Source organism: Cyphomyrmex costatus, unplaced genomic scaffold (assembly GCF_001594065.2).
Source record: "Cyphomyrmex costatus isolate MS0001 unplaced genomic scaffold, Ccosl1.0 scaffold69, whole genome shotgun sequence".
NCBI lineage: Eukaryota > Metazoa > Arthropoda > Insecta > Hymenoptera > Formicidae > Cyphomyrmex > Cyphomyrmex costatus.
The window spans coordinates 1396648-1422221 of NW_017280255.1; the positions used below are offsets into that span (position 1 = coordinate 1396648).

At 33.2% G+C, this 25574-nt stretch overlaps 4 protein-coding genes across 4 annotated transcripts; 1 reads left to right on the forward strand and 3 right to left on the reverse strand.

Annotated features, from left to right (window-relative positions):
- The first annotated feature begins 1117 nt into the window (after window positions 1–1117).
- Window positions 1118–5025, forward strand: LOC108780260 (cilia- and flagella-associated protein 36). Its single transcript, XM_018547905.1, has 5 exons — window positions 1118–1226; window positions 1894–2069; window positions 2364–2554; window positions 2702–2996; window positions 4771–5025. Exons 1-5 carry the CDS (start codon window positions 1118–1120, stop codon window positions 5023–5025), a joined length of 1026 nt encoding a protein of 341 aa, XP_018403407.1.
- Window positions 5026–7884: 2859 nt separating this feature from the next.
- Window positions 7885–12974, reverse strand: flfl (serine/threonine-protein phosphatase 4 regulatory subunit 3 flfl). Its single transcript, XM_018547908.1, has 6 exons — window positions 12192–12974; window positions 10218–11816; window positions 9974–10125; window positions 9714–9814; window positions 9423–9619; window positions 7885–9224 (listed from the first exon to the last, which is right to left on the reverse strand). The coding sequence occupies exons 1-6, from the start codon at window positions 12387–12389 to the stop codon at window positions 9138–9140; spliced, it is 2334 nt and encodes a 777-aa protein (XP_018403410.1). The 5' UTR covers window positions 12390–12974; the 3' UTR covers window positions 7885–9137.
- Window positions 12975–15951: 2977 nt separating this feature from the next.
- sip3 (septin interacting protein 3) lies at window positions 15952–18890 on the reverse strand. Its single transcript, XM_018547914.1, has 8 exons — window positions 18572–18890; window positions 18385–18477; window positions 18158–18310; window positions 17726–18016; window positions 17429–17643; window positions 17105–17325; window positions 16588–17005; window positions 15952–16518 (listed from the first exon to the last, which is right to left on the reverse strand). Exons 1-8 carry the CDS (start codon window positions 18698–18700, stop codon window positions 16206–16208), a joined length of 1833 nt encoding a protein of 610 aa, XP_018403416.1. The 5' UTR covers window positions 18701–18890; the 3' UTR covers window positions 15952–16205.
- Window positions 18891–19896: 1006 nt separating this feature from the next.
- LOC108780280 (uncharacterized) lies at window positions 19897–23916 on the reverse strand. The gene is made up of 6 exons (XM_018547927.1): window positions 23220–23916; window positions 22987–23143; window positions 22544–22712; window positions 22332–22407; window positions 21417–22174; window positions 19897–21187 (listed from the first exon to the last, which is right to left on the reverse strand). The coding sequence occupies exons 1-6, from the start codon at window positions 23913–23915 to the stop codon at window positions 19897–19899; spliced, it is 3147 nt and encodes a 1048-aa protein (XP_018403429.1). The 5' UTR covers window position 23916.
- Between the last annotated feature and the right edge of the window lie 1658 nt (window positions 23917–25574).

Here is a 25574-nt window from a genome sequence, read left to right on the forward strand (position 1 = left end):
TCCGCACAACACTGAAGACATTTTTTTAAAAAGAAATTTATGTTTACTATTGTTATCGACATGAATGGCAAATTGGTAAAAGGTACTGAAACTTTGATTAACTTAATCAACGATTAATCCAATCATAAAATTATTGAAAATATTGAAAAGTATGTGACTACAGTCGTCGTCCTTAATTTCATCTTTCTTTCCATTAAACTATTATTATTCCGCTTTAATAAAATTTATAAAATAATGTAATATGTTGATATTTTAATAAATTAATCGACAATTTAATTAAGTTATCCCATATATTGTTCGAAGTCGCTATATCTCTAAGACATCATCTCAACACGTTATAATTACATGCAAATTCTTCTCTTTAGGAATTTATTTTTAAATCTCGTTATATACATCATTTTTCTAAGGGTAATTCATTTTTAATTTTAACAGGCATACATTTTCAAATATTTGCCTGTTAAGATTAAAATGAATCACCCTGTATAACAGAAAATTTCAAGAAACACTCTTAAAAATTATAAATCTAATTTTTCCAAATTTTGAATAAATATATTCGGATTAATAAAAAAAATCTATTTATCCTTTTCTTTCTATAAAAGAATCTGCATAAAAAACATTATATATATTAAAAAAATTAAAAATATCCTAAATAAATTAATATTATATATTTCCTACTCTGCAAATAAATTTTTTTACAGTTTTCACAAAAGCCAGTCTTTTATTTCGAATAACACCTTAATAATTTAAATAATGATATATCGAGTTAGATGAAACATTTAGATGAAACATCTTATCATCTCCAAACGAATATATGTTCTTTATTTCCAAGGTAAATATTGAAATGCTCTGTATATTTAATGATTTCCGAGTATCTCTGTTTGTATCTATAAGTTATCTGTCAACAATCGAAACCAAAAGAAGATACGCGCATCGATTCCGATGAATGAAGTGGCGCAAGTCTATAATTCTAATGGCTCATGTTTGTCCCTCGTAACTATGACTACAACTTGCTAAGTTAAGAGAGAAATATCGTGTCGGAGACATACGTTTCTATAGAAAATACTCGATCGGCAGTAGTGTGCGAATTCACAACGACGTTAGAAACGATCCTGGCAAAATGAATGATAAGGATGACAGCGCTTGGGTGTTCGACTCTCTGATTGGATTTTTGCAAGGTCCTATTTGGTCCTCGCCCCTTCTGACCTTCATCGAGGAAAAGTCCCTCGGTTTGTACTGCCATCGGAAATATTTTTCTTTTGATAAAAAAATCTCCTTAGTTGTTCGAGTAAGAGGGTCCTACACTACTATGAAAAATTGAATCCTGGAAAAATGAGTTATAGTTTTTACAAATAGTGTAACTTTTATTTTAATATGGACGAAAGAGATCATAGATATAAGGGTGCTTTTCCATTTGATGACTTAGTCAGCACAAATGTCTTTCTATCTTTGTTATTCTTAGAATAGCAAGAAGAAAAAAGATTGCTATCATGGATAGTCTTTGCTCTATGATGCTCTGTGTGAGTTTTATACCAGTTCAAAAATATCTTTTGTTTATTACATTATAAAATATTGTATAAAAAGAGAGCTTATATGTAAAAAAAACCATCTTGTTTCACCGAGAGCAAATTTTCTATATAATTAGTATGATAGCCTTTCTTGTATGTGTAGGAAGAAAGAATAAAGATCGAGAAATCTTATAGCGTAACGGAAGCATCATACATACATATTCGTGTATTAATACCTTTCAGAATGCGGTATTCGTATAATTTCTTCGCAACGGAAGTAGAAGCCTTCGTGGGACTGGAAGACTTTTCGCCGAGTGTTGTATAAGGCGCATTTATTTGTAAAATAACATAAATAAATCTTTTATAAAGTCTTTCCAATATATTGTAGTTTTCGAGGCTAACACCGAGGACTGCGAAGAGTATCGGAAAATATACCAGGAATACAAAAACTTGGTCGACTTGCTGCTCGGATGCTTTATGGAAGATATGGGTATCACACCGGAACAATTCGAACACGCATGCACCGTTAACAGAGATACAAAAATCCCGATACATTTTCAACAAGTATATGATCGTTACACATACACCTTCATAATGTCCAACGAAAAATTATTACGTTTTACTCGTGCTTTGTTTCTAACAATAAGATTAAAACCGACATTTGTGTATTTGCGATATTAAAAAAAAATTGACATAATAAACTTTAAATATATGATATTTAAAGATTATAATACGTAAAAATAAAATGATGACAGAGACGTTCATGCAAATCACATAATATCATTTGTCTATATTTTCCATCTACAATAATACCATTATTCTTTTTTTAAAAATTATATCATATTGTGTGTTTTGCAGAATCTATTCGAGCAAATATGGGCGGCGAATGAGTATGAAATATTCAAAAGAATGATGATACAAAAGAATTTGGAGCTCCAGCTGCAGGCGCTAAATATGATCGAACAAAAATACGGTCTCACACCTGCCTCCCTCGTGTACGAGACGGATGGCTTTCTTGACGACGAACTAGTCATGGAGGACCTGATACAGTACGTTATATCATAAATATATCAATTAATAAACTAGTCAACGTATCTACTGAAGACATACAAGAATTAGAGATGTTTATAAAAATTGGAACGGTTTTTGTGTTGGAGAAATCATATACAAATAACATCTTTCATATGCATACACAGTAAACGTGTTCTGGAAGATCAAAGCGAAGAAGAGCCAGGTATATCCTCGAAAACGACATTGATTGCTGAACATGAGCGTTTAGCTGCCGAATATCACAATGAAAGAGCGTTATTGGAAGAAGCATTACGAAGATCGAAAGATGGCTCTAAGAATACTTCGGATGACGAGTCAACGGAAGAAGTTGAGTGCGCTACCATTTCGGCTGAGGAAGAGTCGTTAGATAAACTTCAACTCAGAAAGAACGAGCCTCTCAAACCAATACCGACTTCAAAAAATAAATCTGATGAAGACGAGGTATTTATACTTTTGATTTATTTGCATTTATGCGATATGAATACACGAACGAATAATTTTTCAATTGGACAAATAAATATAACGAGTACGAGAGTTGTCTGAAAAGTTTCCGAAGATGGCAACATTCAACAAAAGTTGGGGAATGTTTGCGTATGCTTTGAAAGGTATTCATCAAAATTTTAGCCATTTTGAACGCGCAGTTGTTTGACAATCGTTTCAATGAGTTGATGTGAGAGTTTTTGTGAAAATGGAAAAAATCGAGTATCGAGCTGTCATTAAATATTTGTTTCTGAAAGGCAAATACGCCTACTGTTTTATAAAAACAGTAAAAATTTCATTTTTTTTAAAATGAGGTGCCAACTTCACAGAGGTGTTCGTTAGACATATACCCCTTTTTTTGCCTATAAACATCTTAAAACTGAATATTCAAAAGAGGTTTACAAAAGGGAAATATTCAAAAGGGTTAAATTGAAAGGAAAATAAAAGGACAAAAGGGAAAAGAAAGCAATTGGTGAAAGTAATAAAATAATGGCAGGAAACAAGGTTTATTAAGAAGGTTTAGGGAAAAATACGTTAAAACTTTCTATGCACTAAAACGTGACAACGGTTACGTTGGCGTAACACTACGCAAATTAAAGACGAGTTGGACGCTGCGTACGGGGACTCTGCACCATCATTTACCACCGTGAAATTTTGGACAACTGAATTTAAACGTGGCCGTACCAGCTATGGGTGACAATGAACGTTTAGCGACAGCCAAAAACTGCAACCACTGACGATAACGTCGCTCAAGTTCACCAAATAGTGCTAGCCGTCGAATTAAGGTCAGAGAGATAGCTATGAACATGTCCAAAGAACGTGTTTGTCACATATTGAATCAAGATTTAGGCATGAGAAAGCTAACCACATGTTGGGTGCCGCGTTTGCTCACTCCGGACCAAAAACGTGTTCGAATGAACATTTCCAACGCTCTGTTGGCGCAGTTTAGGCGCAATAAATCAGAGTTTTGACACCGATTAATTACTGTAGATGAAACTTGGATACACCATTATACTCCAGAAACAAAAACACAGGCTCCAAAAGAAGCAAAGACTGTTTCTTCGGCTGGGAAAGTGATGGCGACTGTTTTTTGGGATAGTCATGGAGTTGTCTTAATCGATTATCTTGAAAAAAGAAAAACCATTACAGGAGCATACTACGCATCATTATATTTGACAAGCTGAAGGCAGAAATTGCGGAAAAACGGCCACATTTGCAGAAAAAAAAATTTTGTTTCACCAAGACAATGCGTCGTCTCGCACTTTCAGCGGTTGCAATGGCGAAAATCTATGAATTACAGTTTGAACTGCTTGACCACCCTCCTTACTCACCAGATCTAGCCCCAAAAGTGACTTTTTTTGTTCCCTAAGTTAAAAGTTGGGCTTAGAGGACAGAGATTTTTGTCGAATAAGGAGGCCATTACCTTCGTAAACAACTATTTTACAGAGAAAGATGCCAAGTACTATTTGGACGGGTTGAAGAGATGAGAGCATCGCTGGGAGAAGTGTATAGACTACAAGGAGACTATAATGTAGAAAAATAAAAATAAATTTGAAGAAAAAATGTCTTTGTTAGGTCGGCATTTTTCAGACAACCCTCGTAAATAGATTAGAAAGAAAAAATGTCTTGTTTCTTTGGTAGGTCGGAATTTTTCAGACAACCCTCGTAAATAGATTTCAATCTGTAATAATGTGTGTGAAAACGATAATGTATTGCATTGCTTCTATTTTTACAGATGAATGCAGAAGATATTAAAAAAAGGCAAGAATACCTGAAAGCCAGACGAGATAAACTTGTGGCTTTGAAAAAGGAAGCTAGAAGCCAACAGCTAGAAATGAACAAAACTCGTCCAAGCTCTGCTAGAACAGTTGCCGAAGCAACTTTGAAGGGACAGCAAGAATTAGAAGCAGCGCAAGCTGTAGATCCTTCAATACTTCAAGTACGAAGGGCTCTAGCAGCCCGATTGAAAGCTGAAGTTGTGCATAAGTAATTTTAATTCTGCATTATTATATACATATAAAATACATATAATATATATTGGTTTCTCAAATTGATTGTAGAAGTCTTAAGCTTGCAATTCCAATAAAGTGCTTCACATAAAAGACTAAATAATTATGATATCTAGAAAAGTAATACATGCAAAATTGTATTTAGTCAGATAATATAGTCTGCGAGAAATGTATGAAAATCTACAAGTTGTTTTTAGATTTTTACGTCTTGTTGTTTTAAGAAAACTTTTATTCCTAATATTTTCATACAGAATAAACAAAATAAAACTTATTTAATATCTGCAAGTACAACCATGTATTTTATCTTATTAAAAGTCTGATTTTTTAAACCAAACTATGTTTAATAAAAAAAAGTAATGCATTTTAAATGTTTCTTTCTTACAATCCGTATTATATAATGTGTTTGTATAGGTATAAAATATTTAATAAGAACTTAAAATGCACGCGCGCACATTTACAAATATAAATATATAAAAAAATATTATAAAATATTTTTAATCAATATTTAAAAACTCCAATTATTTCACAAAATTAGATTAAGTCACATTAATTACCAAACATATTTCTGTATTCAATAGGAATTTAAAGGAGATATTAAGGTAGATTATCTCCTTTAACAAGTATTCATCTAATTTTAAATTTTATTTAATTAAATATTCTTCGCACCTCTACAACACACTGTATTTGTATAACACACATTTATCATTCTCACTTTTTTGCAGACTACTTTCTAACAAATGAAATGGATTCATAGCACAATACTAGCAATAAGTACGTTAAACATAAATATCTAACTTTTCTTATTATTTAATGAAATAATGTATATTTTTTTCTGTAGAGAATAATAGAAATCACTATCTATCTGCAGCAACATAAAGTCAAGTAAATTCTTTTATCATGTAATATGTACATATATATATGTATATAAATGTGTCATGAATATTTAATACCTATTTTTGTAACAATAATTAATATTTTAAATTAAATTTAATTAATCCTTCCTGTCGCTGCAGATATCACTTTATTTATACTAATAATAGTACTCAACTAATTTTGAATATTAGAAATAAACTGTTGCTATAATCAAGTTAGAACCTGATAATATAATATTAGGCAAAAAATTCATAAAAATTAAGCAATTTTCTGTACAATAGTTGCGTGTTTTGTGCTACGATCCTGCATTTATATATCACTTTTTTGCCTGATTATTTCTTTCATTCCCCAGTAGAATAAAATGCAAAATATCCTTTTTCAATTACAATTCATTCACTTATTACCATAATACACACAGGATTGTATATTTTATACTTGCTCTTAATTCACAAAGTTCTCGAATCGCTTTTCATATAAAAAGATTTCTTATACTCTCAAAAAGAAAAAGCTTATCTTGTTTTATTATATAATTAAAACGCATGCTAGTATTAGCATGTGATATTGTACAATGTGTGCACGTCTCGACATATTTTCTTCCTTTAATGTTATATCGATGTGACGGTTGGAAAAAGTATGTTTGCGATCTCGGCGACGGTTCTGAGGCAGAATGTTTTAAACTGTCATATTATATGTTCAAAGTTATATTATATAATAATATTATAATAAATATGAAATATTGTATTAATAGAAGACATGATAAAACACCAACATTTTCAGAGCAGCCAATAAATATGAGATTATAACGATCTTGTGCTCGCAAATTTAATTCAATTTATTTTACTTGATATTAAAAGTGTATTTTTATTCTACAAATATGAATTCGTAACAAGAAAGTATATGTTTGTTATATTTCTACAAAATTTTAAAATTTAATATACGCATATCAAATGTTAATAAAAAAATAGAAACAAAAATATCGATGCTTGTAAATAATAGTCAAGAATAGTACTGATGACAAAATGTATAATAAGAGCGTAACACACTCTGTACAAATATGTATCAAATTTCTCAATTTAAATAGCACGTGACCGCATCTTTAGTCTCTAATATCACTTAGATGTTAATTCATTTGTTCTTTTTTTTTTTACTTACATTCTTTATGCCCAATAACATTCTAGGCTTAATATTTGTTTTTTATTATCGAATAAATTGTGGATATATGTAAAACACATAAAGAACAACATTACTCAGCATCATCTTACTTAACTAATTAATATTAGCCTTTGTTATATTTCTTCTTTTTGTGATCAGTCCAAGTTGCACAACATTTTATGTACATGTATCACTCAGCTCCAGCGAATTTGCCTACTCAGATATTCACAATTTGTTTATTTTGCGATTGAATTAACTTCTGAATCCCTTTCGCTATAGTAAGAGTTAATATATATGTATATGTGTACATATGTATTTTCATTGCAATATTTCAAGCATTATGTACTTACAGTCCTAAAGCAGTCTTGGAAATTCTTTCGGGTATTAGGCATGTTATTGAAAAATCTGTACATTAATTTGTAAACTTTTCTGTAAAATTAACTCAATATAAAAATGATAAAAATTAGTCATTAATGTAATGCGCTATAGGAATTACATAGTGATAAATGCTAAATTTAAATTTTTATTGTTAACTTTACCGCTTGCATAAATGGACTAAAAGAAGCAGACACTTTTTTTCTGGAGCTGATTCAAATAGATAAATTTAGTTTTTTGACATGATGATGTAAAGTAAAACTTAATTTCAATTTAAAGCAATTATATATATATATATTTAGTTTAAAATATCATTCACTTCTATAAGATAAAATTATTTATTATAACACTTTATCTCTTATTAAATTTAATAGCGTAAACACAAACAAATCAAGAATTTATATTGCATCTTCTGTGTGACACTATTTTTTTTTGTCCAATATATAAATTATACGTTATATTATAAACATGTTCATAATTTAACAAAGCTAAATTGTATATAAGTCTATTTTTACAAAGCGCTTTTCTATCATTCTTGGTTTCACTCTGCCCATCATGTAAATACGAACAATATACTTTATACATAAGCCTAATATTCCGCGATACATTCATGTTATATTTTACACATCAAGGATTAACATTGGGCATGAAGTGCAGACTAATAAATATACATAAATCAAATATTTATTGTACAATTACTACTACTTACATTGACAACCGAAAAACTTGTTGAAAGTATTTCAAAGGCAACTGAATCCTTAAAGAAATTGCATATTTCTGTTTAATCCATGAGTGTGGTTGTTTTACAATCGTTACAAATATACATATATATACAAACTAAATACTATATCCGTCGAACTGGATAAAGTTTCATAGTACCTAACCCGTTGAAGAACCACTCTCTTTCTCTCTCTCTATTGTCCAGTGGACGATAGGAAACTTATGAATGGCAAAATAAAACGTTCGGTTGCTTTTGTGCGGTACATCGTGTACTCTTTGTCTTCTTCGAATTCGGTCTTATAACATATTGTAAGTTTTTTCTTGGCAAACTTACGAGATAACTATGATACACTGTGATTACAGTTTGGTCACAGCTCAACTGTGACATGTTTCAGTTTAACTGTGACATATTCCAAATTATCACTGTATTTACTAAGCACACCTTTCGCTCTCCTGTATCTGTAAGTCACTAAACTTGGCTAATTTTGGCCAATCTTCTTAGACTACTCATAATATTTGTGAGATTATCTTTCCTAATGCACAAAATGTTTCCAGACAAGTGGAATGGATTCTTTCTATGTGATTCGTTTAGTATTTCTTATTTCTTTTAACGCATTATACAATAAATCATGTGCTACATCATATTATGCCACAATATTACACTGTTCGTTTCATTAAAGAAAGTTTATGCTTCCTTTGTTTTATCAATACACTCTGTCGACATAGCTTAGTTTTCAGTCACACCATATTTAAGTTTCACATACTATACACGTGTCAGCACAAACAAACCTATAGGTGTCCACCATACATTTTTTTAAAAGCACTTATTGTTGTATCCATTTCTTAGCAATAAGCTCAACCTATGTCTCTTCCGACAACGAGGGAATAAATCTGTTTTTACATATAGAAGGGACACGAAATGATAACAGCAATTAAAAATCACAAATGTTTTTGTTCTTTTCAAGTTTGCCTACTATGACAATCGTTGTCGTTTTGGAGAAGGACTTAATTCTGAATCTTCATCCTCCTCATCCGAATCTCCTTCATAATCGACTAACCCCTGGAAATTAAATAAAATTTAAATAAATTTTAATTTCATATAAAAGAGTATAAATTAACATAAAATTTATTGGTACAAATTGCAATTGAAAATCTAATTTAATTATTACAAGGATTTTAGTACCAATCATTTTAATTGCATATAAAAACGATGCTGTGCGATTATAATATTCCAAATGTATTATATCTCTTCTTTTACCTTTTTAAACAATGCCGTTCCTGTTTTTTCCACAGTACCAATAGCTGGAGAAGGATTTATTTCCGAAGCAATTGGCGATTCATTCGTTGTTGACGAGCTGTTATTGATCTGTGGTTGTTGCGAGGTAATATTATTATTAGCAGTATTGTTGTTTAATACAGACTGCTGTTGCTGTTGTTGCTGATGACTTTTAGAATCTATAACAGTAGGATTAAGGGTAAAATTTTAGAATAATATTTTAATAACAATTAGAAATACAAAATCTTTTATTGTGCTATCATTGTGCCTTACCTTCGTCAAATTCTTCTTCTTCATTAAACCATAGTTCTTCTTCCTCGTCTAGTTGCCTCTGGTCCCTTCGATACCGACTGTTCCGTAAGATTGATGGGACACTACACATATAAATAATTTCAAAATAATTTTATATAAAATAAAAATGATAATGATGTTAGTTCAGTACTAATTTGCTGTATAACATATTCTATATAATTGCGTTTTTTTATCTTTTTTTCATTATAAATATATACTAAAAGATACATCAATATATATACCTGTCAATTGTAGTTCTATCACGATCTTTCAATTTATCTTGATGTTGTTCATACCTTAACTTTAATGCTTTAAATGTTTGTACATAATCAATTGCTTCCAGTTCTTTCGAGAAGTTTTCAACAACATGTGAACATAGTGACTTAATATCCTCCTGAAACATCATAATAAGAGACATAAATCGTAATACATTATTTCTTTCTAATATATTATTTACCAAACAAATAAAAAACAATTTTTACTTACCAACTTGATAAATTCAAACATTTCCAATATAGCCGAATCTAAAAGATTATATCTGCCATTGTTTCTTACAAATGCATCAAATACAGGTGCAAACAAGTTGCCCTTAATTATATACCTATTATAGAACTCATCCTTTAATGCTATAATCTTTCTCATAAACCTTAATGCACATAGTACTAGAAATGTGTGTGTTGATTTCATTAAAACCAATATTTTTCTAAGTAAATCTTTATTCAATATGCAGTTTTTAATATGATACGTATGGTGTTCCACACAGAATGATAACAATTCCAAGATCAATCCCAAAAGTTGTACTGTTCTGTAATCCTCTCTCGCAGGTCGTTCTCCAATCGTGTTTGCTAGAAGAGGGGCTATTAGAGTACCGATACTATTCTTGTAAAAGTAATTTAAGAAATCAGTCTTTTCTGATTTGTTAACAGAAGCCAACATGTTCTCTGGGTCCAAAAGTAAACGTAGTACACCAGCCAACTGCACCGCTCCACCCAACTCAGGATCACTGTCCCCAACAAGTTGAGCAACTATTACATTCACTAACATTTGGTCCTGTTCCGTGTTATTTATCTGTTGTAATGTATAATCTCGTACAACACTTGGAGAGTATTCCACGATATAAGTCAAAATATCTATACTGGCTGTTTTTGTCTGTGCATCATTCATTGCCAAAGTAATTTCTAGAGCAGGGAGTATACCAAGTGCTGTTAATGTTTTATAAAACGCTTCTTTTCCTTGTGGCTGAAGATTTTGCGAAAAGTTGCAAAATTCTTTTAAAAAAAGGACTAAATCGCGTCTTTTACTATCTAAAGTCGCTTCGTCCGTTAACTGACGAAAAAGTTCGGTAAGAAATTTCTCATCGTCCTGTATCAAAGTCACTATTTCAACTTTATTGAAGAATATAAAACTACTCAATGTACTCAGCATGTTGTCCTCGAATACACTCGGAGTTGGCAGCACTACGTCTTGAATGTATTGAACTCTGTATGTTTGATGGATTTTAGCTAATAGTTCGGTATTTGTAATAGGAATTGCTTGTTTAAATCTGGCTAATTGTCGAAGATACTCTCTGTGCCTCTTTGGCTGAGATAACGTTGGCTCGTACTCTAGGCAGCCAACAACATCGAAAATTGTATCATCGTTGAACATAACTTCAAATAATGCATTTTTATTGAGTAAGAAAATATTTTTGAATATATCGTAAAGATGATGTAAACCCTCAATATTTTCTAAATCTTCGCATGTACGAAAAAGACTTAGCAATTTCTTAATGTAACCTTCCGATTCTAGTGCCACTGCTAATTTCTCTTTTCTCATTGGGGACGTTAAACAATTTTCTATGAGCTCATTAATATCTTCCAATCGACTAAGTTCACAAGGAGGTAATTCGATAGGCGGTGCTGCATCTGACATATCATCAAACCGTTCATCTTCAGATTCTTCCACAATATCTTGTGTTATTTCTACAGATGGATCTTTGCCTTGAACCTGACAAATCTTCTCCCATATTTCGTCACAGCCAGCCTTTTCTTGAAAACTTAGGGCTAAGTCAAAATTATCTCCTTCAGACCATACTATCAAAGTATCCTAAAATCATACAATATATTTACTTGTATATATCTGTACATATATTGTGTCATGCATAAATTATAATTTAATTAATACATTAATATGTATAATAATACAAAAATATTGATTCTTTAATAATACAAAAACAATAAACATTTTATAATAACAAAATAACATGCAACATTACAAAAATTTTTATAATGAATAAATTATGTACACTTATCTGTTGTTCTATTGACTTAGTTTACAATTCTTTTTACAAATTAGATTAGAAAATTTTATCTTCAAAAATAATAGTATAACATTTAACTTCATAATATTGATTATGCTTGAAAAATTACAGTACTTGTAAGAGTCATAAGAGAAAAGCAAATTCATACATGTTTTCAATACCTGTTGTTTCTGATATGCTGTATCAGGTTGTATTTTACTTTCGAGCAGGAGAGATCCATCGCTTTCCGCCCTTACCAAGAGGGAAATTCCCTTTAATCTTTCTACATAGGAAGAAGAAACATGACCAGTACCACGATCATCCCATTGCCTGTCTGCATTAAGGGCATATAGTTTTACTCTTCTACGTGTATCCGTCATATTGTAAAACTAATTAGTGCACTGTCTGTATCACCAATTCTTCCGCATGCCTTTCTAAATACAATCTTTGGCTTTTTCGGCAGTTATCTCTATGAGATAATTATCAGATATCTGTTGGAACAATGTATGGACAGAAACCTAGATATGTTAGACTTCCGCATGCCCTTCAAGATTTACTAGTATTGCATCATATGTATAATAAACAAAACGTGCATCAGTATCTCTCTCTGATGAAAAGCCACACGTTCAGCGTTCACAACTCTCAGGTGGAACCTCGTGTAGTGGATAATGTGTACAAGTTACACCCTAGTCGGTCTTTTCTAATTGGAGCAACCGACGATCATATGCATGCTCCGTGAAACAGTGAACTTGATGAATAGCACGAGTAATGGATGCTTGTCATGGATGGACGTGGACAGTGGCGTTTCTTCCAGAACCTTCTTTTCCCGCGGCGTCCACGAGCCGCGTCAACGCGACGTTTGCCAGACAAACCGTGAGCGCGATTCCTCGGAGGAGAGCTCGATCCAAGGGGCAGATCGCGCGCGGGAAAAGATCGCGTGTCCGCGACTCTCACGTGTCGCAACGGCCGCGATGTCGCGGGATGTACGCGACAGTTTAGACTCGTCGTCCCGACCGGCACGACGATAAGGCTCTCCAGCTTGGATATCGATACTTTTGATTAGTGAACGTTACGCGTGTGGATCTCTCCACTCCGCTGTATAATAATTCCTGTTCCCGCGACGACAACGACGGCGGCGACAGCAGCGGTGGCGGCGGCGGCAGCGGCAGCGGAGCCAGCGACGGCGGCAGCGGCAACGATGAATCCGTGCTATCTAATAGTCACTCTCGCGATACGGACGCTCACAGGAACACGATTAACTCATGAGAATACCTGTGACTGTCGCCGTCGGCTCGCATCGCCGCACGCACCCTTTTCCCCTGAGCTGCTCACTCTAAAATTGACATAGACACCGAACAGCCACAACACTACATTCCGCCATGATAGATCATAACAACGCGCCACGGGGTTCACCGCGTGATACGCAAGGACGCATGGCGCGAGATTTGAACGGTGCCGACTCTCTCTCTCTCTCTCTCTCTTGTGAGTCTCTTTTTTATCTTTATTTTATTTTTTTTTTTACAAAATCAAGCCTCTAGTTTCCGCCGCGATTTTTGTCTTGAATTTTGAATTTCAATGGCAAGAGAAACCTCGACGCGTTTTTTGCCGTGTCTACGTCGACGACAGCGATGACCTCGAGAATCACGCAGTCGGTAAAGCGACCAAGTGCCGGCGAACGTATGAGTTTCGTTTGCCGACTTCTGCGACTTTTCAATCCTTTCATCGCGATGTATCGAGACCTCTTTTTCAGACGCGCTTCGCTCGCGCGTAACGGCCGTCTCGCGTGCCGCCGCGGTGCAATGATTTCATCTCCGCGCGGATGCATTTTCTCCAAATTCCAGACTCCGACGGGTTCTTCGATTTCTGACGTCACGGGTCGTCAAAGATGGCCGGGCGACTTCTCGACACTTCTCAAATAGTGTCGATGTGATATGACTCGGAAATTATTAATATCGAGTAATTATAATGCTCTGTGTGTGTTTGCGCGCGCGCATTATGATATCTGAAGAATAATGTAATATGTATGTTGATATTTATTTGATATCATCCGGAGCGAACCTGATGGACTTTTCTCTTGAAATATCAAATTATGATAATTTTCTTTATTGAAAACGAGGCGATAATTGGGCTTTCACATTGTAGTAGTATTCCATTCGATAACAGTTCGAAAAGTGGACCATTCTTGTTGATGTCGTTACATCATCGCGATATCTCTTAAATTTACAACTTGGTAGCTCGGTACACCAGCAATCGTTCGGATATCACGTTTTTCTTTCTTTTCTCGCTTCTCTGCAGAGCAGCGATAACTTTGGTGAAAAAAAAAAAAGATACTGTGCATACGTAATACGGGCGACATCTCGGTTGGAATCGCAGAGATACGATTGCTATATTCGATAAAACAATCAAAAAACAATTAAGGCACGCTGTATGAAAATTAATTTATAAAATCGCAACGAACGTACGAATGTTATGATACATTATCAAACGTAATTAAAAATGTTATTTCTGCATGTTAACGTTTATTGTTATTCCATACCCCGCTTTGCGAAACCGAGTGTGCGCATTTTCGAGATGTTAAAATAAGGTTATAAATATCTTTCGATTGATCAATAAAAACTTGGTGGATGCAGTACTTAGTTGTCAGTCATAGTTTTCTTTTATATCATGTGCAGTACATTGCTTTAAATTGTTGAACCGTGTATTTATTATTAGATCTGTAGCTCTTTTTCATAGACATGTTAAACGTCACATTGACATTAGCAAGAATGTCGTATGGTGACTGATCAGTCCATTGTTAAATAATATATGTAAAATATTTATTAATAATTAACATTTTCTAGCTTATAAATTATCTTTTCATTACTATTAATTATTAAAAAATAAACATAATACAATTTAAAATTGAATTAGTTTGTATAGAATTATAGATTAAACAGATTATAAATAATCATATTCAAAGAAAAACTTTATATAGAAAAATTTCATTTTTAAAAATATATTAAGATTATTATTAAACAAAAAAATTTTAGAAATTAATTTTTATATATCACAACTGTAGTTCTCTTTCCTGACTAATTATTTGGAATCAAAGTCAATTCTTAATTCACAAGCAAAAAGTATCCAATATTAGATAAAAATATCTAGTTCGTACTAATAGCACTAAAGTAATATTTTTATAGATTTGAGCAAGTAATTTATATTGTATTGTTTTATATACTGATCTAATAATGCGTCTTAATAATTAATTGTTATTAATAATAATGTTGATGTAATAATAGAAGAGAAATATAAAACAATTTACTCACAGATTGAGCTAAAGTTTATGTCCCCCATTTTTCTCTTATACATATTCTTTCTGTACTTTTAATTAATTCTATAACAATTATCTTCATATATATATTAAAACATATACTTTTGTGCATTATCCATATTCTTAAAAAAAAAAAAGAAATATATCGATAAATAAATTATATATACATTGGCTAATTATTAGAAATGATTGTACTGTTCATCATGTCGGTATGTTATCTTGGTTTACGAAAGGATGAGACACACACACACACACAAATATAGCATATTTACATGACAATATAATTATAAATGTACATAAGAAATTTCCGTATATTAAAGCTTAGCGATAAAGGTACTCAAATATATGTTTATGCAAAGAACATGAAATTAATTTTAAGGTTTTCTGACATTTTCTACGAAATACTCATGTATAATTATAAAGATTACATAGATAGCAAGAAAATCTGTAATTATTTACAAGTAAACACATTTATAAATCTGAAAATAATAATGTCAATGGAATTTCTTACATTTCATAACTCTGGTAATAATTTACAAAAAGAAAGACAAAAAATTGTCATTCCTATAAAATCATTCTTCCATGTGATTATGATTGTTGGTAATACAACAGTTTGTAATTTGAGTCTCAAGCTTTCAGTCTCGGTTATTACTAAATTTTGGATTTAATAATCGCTAAGAGATTTCTTTACAAACAGCCTTATCGATGCTTAATAAAACATTAACTGTCCTTTAAATAAATTGAATAGCATATCATTTTATCTCGTATCAATCACAAAATCCAAATTTTAGCCTTTACAGTCCTCAATTATTGACCGTTTGCGTTAATTAAGGCCGATAATAAACCAAGTTAAAAACTATTATGTTACGTAAGTTATCACACAATTTTATTTTTTTGTTGGTGAAGGTATAAATTTTCGTAACCTACGTATGCGTAGCATTTCCTGTTCGCTCGAAGATTTAGTTCTAGATAAGTCTACTGTATCGTTACATGTTGACGTGTCTTCGTTCGATATACTCGGAGTGGGAGTGTTTTCCTTCGACGTACTCGGAGTAGGAGTGTTTTCTATTTTAACTTCAGAACTATCGCTATTAATTTCATTATTTGTGTTTGCTGTACCGCTTGGACCTGGCTTTCCCATTGTGGACATATCCGAGGTACTGCCGATATTGCTTGTAGAATTATTATCAACAGGAATGCTACAATTTTCAATTATGTTTTACGAATAAAGATATATACATATTATTTTTATAGAATATTATACTCACTTAGCAGTAGCAGCTGCTGTTTGATATTGATTCATCATTGCATTGGCTGCATCTAATAAAAGTTGAATTCTTTGCAGCGTTTGTATCCTGGCTTCAACAGCTTGCCGCAGATTACCTTCCATCGCTCTCAGCTCTTCTTCACTCAATTCAATTATATTTGGTGGTGGTACAGGAATAGGTGGTAATGGTACTATTGTAGGAAAGAGCGGTGGAAAAAGTGGAATACTTCCAGTAGGTGGTATTGAATTTTGAGGTAGAGTACTTCCAGGATTATTTTGAGGTTGCTGCTGTTGCTGTTGCGGCTGCTGTTGTTGCGGTTGTTGTTGTGGTTGTTGCTGTTGTTGTTGTTGCTGCTGTTGTTGTGGCATACCTGGAGCTGGTAATCCAGCCAAAAATACTGGGAAATGAAAGGGTGGTCCTGTGTTAAATAATAAAAAGAAATAGATTAAATATGGAGGTGTAACATATATTTTTAGTTATATAAAACTCAAATAAAAGAAATAATACAAAGTCATACCGATAGGATTGACGCCAGGTGCTTGTGGAGGTTGTGGAGGAACCTGTGGTCCAGGCTGAGGAGGATTTTGCTGTCTAGGTCTTGCATTGGTCGGCGTAGGCCTCAAAATGTTCAACCGACACGTCGGACATGTTTGCTGACGTTGAAACCAAGAACGCAAACATGCAGTGTGGAAGATGTGATTACACGGCAATTTTTTACTAGCTGTGACCATTTCCTCTCTGTAAGCATAAAATACATCAGGTTATATTACAAGTATTATAAGAAATGTTTTGAAAACAAAAATGTATTGCATATACAATTTTGTTTATTTGCAACACTTACCGGCATATAATACAAACATTATCAGCAGCAGCCAATTCCTCAGTTGTTGCATCAGGATAAAGGGTATTCATGTTCCTAATGGCTCTTCGAGACATTACAATATCATGAAGTGCTTTTTTGAAGTCTCGCATTGTATAATACATAGGACGCAATGCGAATAAAGGTAATGTAAATAACTTAATCATTAAGGTCACAAAGGCAAAATAGAGGAAAACCTGTAAGAATACATTGGTTTGTTAAATAAAAAAATACAAGCACATATACAGATTAACATAGATGCAAGATTTTTATAATTACCTTCAATATGCCAATAATCAATTCTGTATACAAAAGGAACACTGGTTTGTTGTCCCATGGAGTTTCGCTTTGTAGATCAATAGTATGCAAGACATATTTTACAGTAATATTAAAAAGAACAGTTAGTAAAATTGCATATTCAAAGCCAAAGACAAGTTGTACGGAAGGACCCTTAGTGGCTGTTGTATCGTAGGCATAATTGATCATCATTATATTGATGACAAACAAAAGATTTAATAAAGTGGCGACTCTAAGATGGAATAACCATGTTATTATTGGACTTCTTTCCATCTAAAAGATAAAAGACAATTTATTAACTGTACATAGAATATGATTACATAGATATAATTATAAAAATACAAATAATATCAACATATAATAAAAATTAATGTATACACAGAGTACTTTAACTGTACATGACACAAGACTCACATAATCAACACGGTCCTCCGCAAGCCAGTGAAATGACTTTAGGAACAAGAGGAGAGTAAATAATGCTATGAACTTAGGACTGAAGTCATCCCTGAACACTGTAAACGCCAGACATGTCTCTGTCACGGCATACCAGACTTTTTCCACTAGATGCTGCAAATATGGCAATATTGTGAAAGGAATAACGACGTGAAAAACAAAAACATAAAAGGATGAGACTCGCTCACCTCGAACTCGGCAGCGCGTAAAGTACCGAAAAAGATCTTTCGTAGGAAGGCATTAATCATGAACGCAAGAATGAATCCTTGCGTGTAGATCACCTAAGCACAAAGCAATATGTGGTGGTAGAACGCACATTCGTTACGCGGTTTATCAAGAATGTAGAAAAAAGGCTATAAGAAAGACACAACTCACGGTCATGCTCGGATTGGATTTGGTTATGTGAACGACGGTCGGATAGAATTGTTTTCTCTGATAATACGCATTGCCAATAACGACGCACGTTAGCGCAGTGCTTATCAGCATGATCCCAGCCTCCCTCATTTTCGTGCTGGGCGCTTTCCTCTACAGCCCGAATGCTTTCCGTGTTTCCTAAGCGAAGAAATTGCTGACACTTGTGTATTGCACGGAGAATTTGATCGAACGAATTGCACGTTTCCCGATGTTTCCGAAGATCCTTGTACCACCTCGACAATTGTACGTACAACAAACGTATGCGAACGTATGCGCGCACACATACAACGCCACGTTGAGAATTGGTATTAATGTGGCGCTGATATCGTGACAATATCGGTATTCGCGCCCGCGGTAATCTTCGAAACATTTAGCCACGTACTCTCTCCGTCCTCTTTTTTTATTACGTTTCTTCCTTTAACGAGAACATTTTACAAGGCAATAGATATCGCAGTTCGTTATTAACTGCAATCGTCGCATTGTCAGTTATGTAAGACGCGAAATGTCAACATGTGTCAACCATTGTGTTGTGACAGCATGCAAAGGACAAGCGGTGCCACGTGATTGGTCACGAGAATGATCGTGTCGTGATCGTTGAACCACGTGGATCACGATGATTTTCGCTTTCACAGCAGACAGAAACACTGACAGGTGACGTCACAAATATTTAAAGGAAAGCGGGTATAATGTGGTTCTTTTGAGAAAAAAATTGTGAGCATATACAAACATTATATCAATATATAATTAGTCTCCTTGTAATAGATATATTCACAAATCAAATGTTATGATGATTTGTATTACATGTTAATTAACGAGCAACAATATGAATATTGCATGTATATCTGAATTTGTCATCGAATGACAATGAATTTAATGAATATTATATATTTAAATGGCAGTATAGATGTATGCAATGACTAGCCTTAAAGATATTTCAAATAATATTTTCACGTTTTAGCCTAAAAAAAGAAGTAAATTTTGTATTAAACTATAGATACAAGAATGTTTTTGAATCACTTTTTTAAGAATGTAATTTTAAACGCTTACACATAAACTATTGATTTTGCTTGCTATTCATATACTATTTCTCTACTTGTAGTAACTTTCTTATATATATATATTCTGTTAATATAAGTATTAAATATATTAAAAACACCACAAAAGATATTGTTTATATATATAAAAAAAACTGTATAAAAATTATAGCTTCTTAAAATAACGTATATATATATATATATGTATCATATAACTAATTCGACGTATAGTACTTATGGTTAGACTTTCTGTTACGTATACATACTGAGAGCTCGTGTTTTCAAAATACTTTTAGGACTTTGACGTTTTGGGGTTCCTAGGTAAGCCGTTGCTTTTAATGGTGTTCTACGTGTGTCAACTGGAGGTCTACGGACTAATTTAGAACTTTTCGGTGTTTTTACTGTTAAAGGTCGTTTAATATGCGGAGTTTTGCTAACATCTGATTTGTAAGGAGACATATTTGGATTTTCTAGCGTTGTACTGACAGGCATCTTCGTCAACGGCAATCCTTTTTCTTTCTGATGAATTCTTGTGTCGTGTGCGACATTGATCCCTTTATCTTTGGTAAAAGTTTGATGTATAATTGGTTCCTTATTCAAACATTTCTGATCTTGCAGTTCAAATTTTCGCACATAATGTTCATTCAATCCATTTTGAAACGATTTTAAAGACGCACCTATTATTTGTGTTGTAATGTGTGGTGACGCATTTGGAGATGACGCTGCGTGACGATTTTTACTTTTCGAATCCTTATTGGATTTTTTTCGAGAGACTTGTGTCCTGTTGCAGGTTCGCTTGAAACATTCAACATTCATTTCTTTAGTTACGTTGGGAGAAAGTTTATTTATATTCTCGAGACAATGTTTTCTATTTGATATATTACTCGATTTAAATTCGGATGTTCCCGTTGTGCCCTCATCAAATAATCTCGCTTTGGCCAGTACCATACCAGCATTTTGCGTTCGAAGTTTAGCGACAGATGCTCTGCCAGTCTGTGGAAGAGGTGTTTTTCGAGACACTGATTTAAAATATTTTTCTGCATCTTTCCAAGATATTTGATTCGAGCCCTCGAAAACAGTTTTATCGCTTTGTAAACAATCATTATTTAAGGCTATATTCTGATGACTATTTGCCTTTTTTAATTCATCGATCTTTTTATCGAAATAAGATGAGTTATCTACAAAATCTTTTCCATGAAAAGATGACGCTCTACGTACAGATGTGGTCGTATGATTATTATTATTATGCAGATCTTTAAATCCAGAAAGATCCAAGTCACTATTATTTGAAATCTTGCATTCGTTTGAACGAGAAATCAATGTGTTAATTTGATTGTGTAAACAGGCTATTTCATCTCTCATATTATTAGAAATATTTTCATTACATTTTTCGGCAGAATGAGATTTTTCCTTCAAGTATTTATTGGAATAAGTCGATTGTTTTTCAATGGAACATACATTTACTTGTCTTTCAAATTGCATGTTATGTTGTAAGTTAAATTCTGGAGATATATGCCATGATGCAGTTCTTCTAATACGTTTACTGTAAACATTAAAACAAAGTTTAATATTAGTTTTACAATTATCTTTATATACTACTTGTACATTTTATTTTACACATGATAGAAGATTTTATATTTTTAAAGACATTTATGTCCTTTCAAAAATAAAATTTGAAGATGTATAATAATTGTTAATTAAAAATGCTTTTAATTAATTATTAATTGTACATATTACATTATAGTATAATAATTTAAATGTAATTCAATTACCTTGCAGTTTTTTCTTGTGAACGTCTTCTTAATGATCCAATTTTTCTTGCACTAGGTGATCTTATTATCTTATGTTCTCCTGATCTTCTGATCTTTAGTTCTTTACTCAGTCTTTTTGCTAGATAGTCGCTTGTTAGAGTATTTTCGATATTAGCCTCTTCTAATGTTTTTTCATAAGCTGTCTGTATGTTATTTAGCGAATGTGTAATGATATTATCTTTCTCGTTATATATACATCCAAACTCTTGAGAAATACGTGATTCAATGGCAGAAACTCGATTCTTTATATCTTCATATTCACTCTTAGGAATTCTGACATAATCTTCTTCACAGTGATCACTTGATGAAGATATTATGTCACTATTAGGAAAAAACGCGAATTCTTCTGAATCAGTTTTTTCCTCAGGTGTCAGCAAGCATATATTATCACTTTCATCTGTAGCATCCAATTTTCTTGAACTTGTGCTTACATTCATATGCCATTGCTCACCATTTCTGTGACTTTCATTTATAAGCAAGTTCTGCTCGCCACCATTATCTGATAAATCTACAGTGGCATTAATGAATACATCGTTACACTCTTGATGAAAATCATTATTTGACGATTCACTATATTTCTTTAATTTTATATCTGACATTCTGTCGTACTCACATATTTTATGTGTATCAAAAGAGTTGCTTATTGAACTCCAACGTCTTTCATTACACATTTTGTAATTGCCCATATATGAATCTGATAAATTACCATCAACGTTCTTCTGAAAGCATTTCAAATAAAATTATTACAATTAAAATAAAGTGTACACAATACTATTTAATAATTAAGTTCTTTAATCTTTTAAGATCTCAGTATTCAATAATATTGATTTCGATGAATTTTTCATTCTATAAGTATGTGAAAACAGCTATACTTACTTGTTTATTCTTAGGTACAAATTTGTCTAAACTCAGTCTTATTTTTTTTGATTTGTCTAATTTTTCAGCTGTTCTCCTGGAACATACATTATATTTTGTATCAATATTATTTTAAATCAAACATCAAGCTAAAACTATATACACACCTACATATACACAAAAGAAAGAGAAAAAATAGCATAACAAAAGAAATATATAAATAATTTCATTACTTTTTCTTTATACTCGGAGGATACTCTCTCTCAATTACTTTTCGTTTCTTGGTAAATTTGTTAGGAGCCATATTTAACTGCGTTGGATGTATAAGAGACTGTGGTTGATTAATATTAGGTGTATCATCTGCGCCCTTTCCAACCATCTTCTTTAAACCGTTAAACATTCCTATATAAAACATTACACTCTTATGTTCAAGATATGTTACATATATACACAGAAGAAAAACTGTAAAATATTAAATAAAACTTTTATCATGTAATGCAACACAAAATTACATTTAATAAATCTAACATCAGGTGTTGTTTTATCTTGTTAATTTTTCATTAACATTATAAAACTTACTAACGTTTATATATAAATATATTTTGTGTTTATATATAAATCAGTAATTAAATTTTTGAATATATTTAGATAAAACTGAGATATTTTAATGACTTACGTGTAAGACTTCCACTGCGATGCTTCTTCTTTTTATGTTTTCTATGTAGCTCAAATGAATCCAGTCCATTATCTGTGCTACCACTTGTTTCAGTAGAAATACTCTGAGCAATATGAGATGGGAGGATACCGATATCTTCTGCATTTTCAATCAGAATCTGTAACAATATTCATTGAAGTAACAATGATCTATCTTTTATATGATTCATCAATATTCTCTAAAATCGATATTACCTTGACAATAGTTAAATGCATTTGCAATCTATTTTGTACAGCCGACATGGTTGTTTCTTGCAACGGCATGATATTCGGTCCAATGACTTTCGCCAAGTTTTCAACACTCATCTTGTTCTGTTTCTCATACATGGAAACCTTTTTCAAGAATTCCATGAAAAATGCTAAGGTATTCAAGTGATACGGTGGTAACAGCGTACATGCTAACAGTAATGCCTGTACCCGCTGGTTCTTCAGCAACGCACAATGCACAAACAGATCGTGATATGCATATGGGATCAGTGGTTCTGGCAAGTCTCGGAAGAATGACTTTAGACAATTGGCAATATCGATCGCTTGATTTTTGTCACCTAAACCACCGCCGTTATTCAGCCGGGATATCAATTCCCTCTGTCGCGCCTGAGAGCCGGCCTTTCTGAACAGACCCTCTTGAGCGACATGCTCTTCCAGGAACGTAGAGGCTTGAATAACAAACACGGGTACGTGGACTATGGCGCCTGATGACAGGTTAACAATGTCCAAGGCTTGATAAAACAAAGGGGTCTTGAAAACCTTTTTGGTGATATCCTTGCACGCCTCGGGCCTTTCGCTCTTAAGCATGCTCTTCTTGAAGCGATACTTAATTCCGAGGCTTCTAAGATCGCTGGCGATGGCGTGATACACCTTCTCCTTGTGCAACACATCGTAGATCAACATCTTCGATATTCCAGTACGTCATAGACCATACAAGTTTTGTGATAATTGATTCCTCAACGAAGAATTTATTATTAATTACAAGCCGTTCAAATGCCGTTTACTTTTGTGTTCCTCGTCACCCGTTTTCATATTGAATTTGATTGAATTGACATCCCTCCAGTGCTGCCAACGTCACAGCGGAAAGGTTTTCTCTACGTTCGCGTAGCTTGCACTTTTTGCACTTAGCATCTTCGTTCTCTCTCTTTTCAATGCCTATAAATATATATTTATCCCATTTAAAGTGCAAACATTTTTAGGGATTTTAAACAACGCGAATTAAACCGAATGCTTCGTTGCGTAAAGGCGCTATTGCAATGCATCGCGAAAAAGCGCGGTTTCATCTGATTGGCGGGTTCCATCCTAAATACTGATCCCAAAATACAGACGAAAGAGCGGTTGTTATTCTGAATGCACCCAATAGCTGCGTTCAGCAGAAAAAGCAACTTTGCAGTTGTTAAATTCTTGAATAAGATTAATTTAATAGATTTAGATTTAAGAGAGTGAAAAACTAAGGGCAAGAATTACAAATGACATTAAATAATTTTATACAATTATTAAACTACTTTTCCTGTTGAAAGCAATATGCGTACACAGGGAAACATCATTACTTCATCTTTAATTGTAATTTACTGACATTAAATAAGGATAATTTACTATGTCCTTGCTGGAAGTTGCCTAATTTGTCATATTATGCGAACTCTAGTTAAATTAATTTACTCGGCAGAATTTGAAAAATTTTAACTATATAATTTTTTATTCCTAACATAGTAATCTTTTTCTCTATGATAAAAAATAATTTTACATACCTATAATTTTACCTATAAAATACTGTAGATATTATTAGATGAATTAGTCATTAATTAATTTATATTCGACAGACTTCTTAAAACAGAATTTTTAATTATTCAATTCGTCATTGATCTGACCTTTTTCTCTATATATATGTGAATAACTATAACGAAATCTGGTTGAAGTCGATATTCTACGAAATATATACGCATATTGACTATAAATTTCATCGATGAATCACGTTATGCCTCTACATGTATAACCGCCTTTAAATGCGCAAATAGCGGATTCACCGTGAAATTCGTTGCGTTGTTAGTGCCTGTCACTTGTCACCTTGTCAGTGCCGTGCATGCCAATGCATGGTGGTGCACGTGAGTGCATGTAATTTTTCGATTTGAACTCGTGATTTCAAAGAATGTGACCCACCTATCGTCGCTGATTTCGAGCTTCTCGTTCTGGTCTTCTCTCCGATGTTAGTTGCATGTATTTTTAGACCGACCAGTCTCGTCTCGCAGACTAGCGACTTGATTACGATTTCACGAGGCGAGGCCACATCGTAATATGATGCGCGCGTGACGAGATCATCACCGTCTGTTGCTGTGGAAGTCATTTGAGATCGCCTCTTATCGACGTGTCGTCAAATTGAAGGATCGAAACGGGCGGTCGAGGGTCTTTTTCCATGCCGACCCGTTCCAAGTCCTTGACAATCGATTGGGAAGCATGCGTGTCCACGGATTCGTGAGCCTCGCTCGTCGAAGGACTCGGCGTGTGAACGGCTGTCCTCGACGATCGGAGGCGATCTGGATGCGCCGGCAAGGTTAGAAGGCTGCC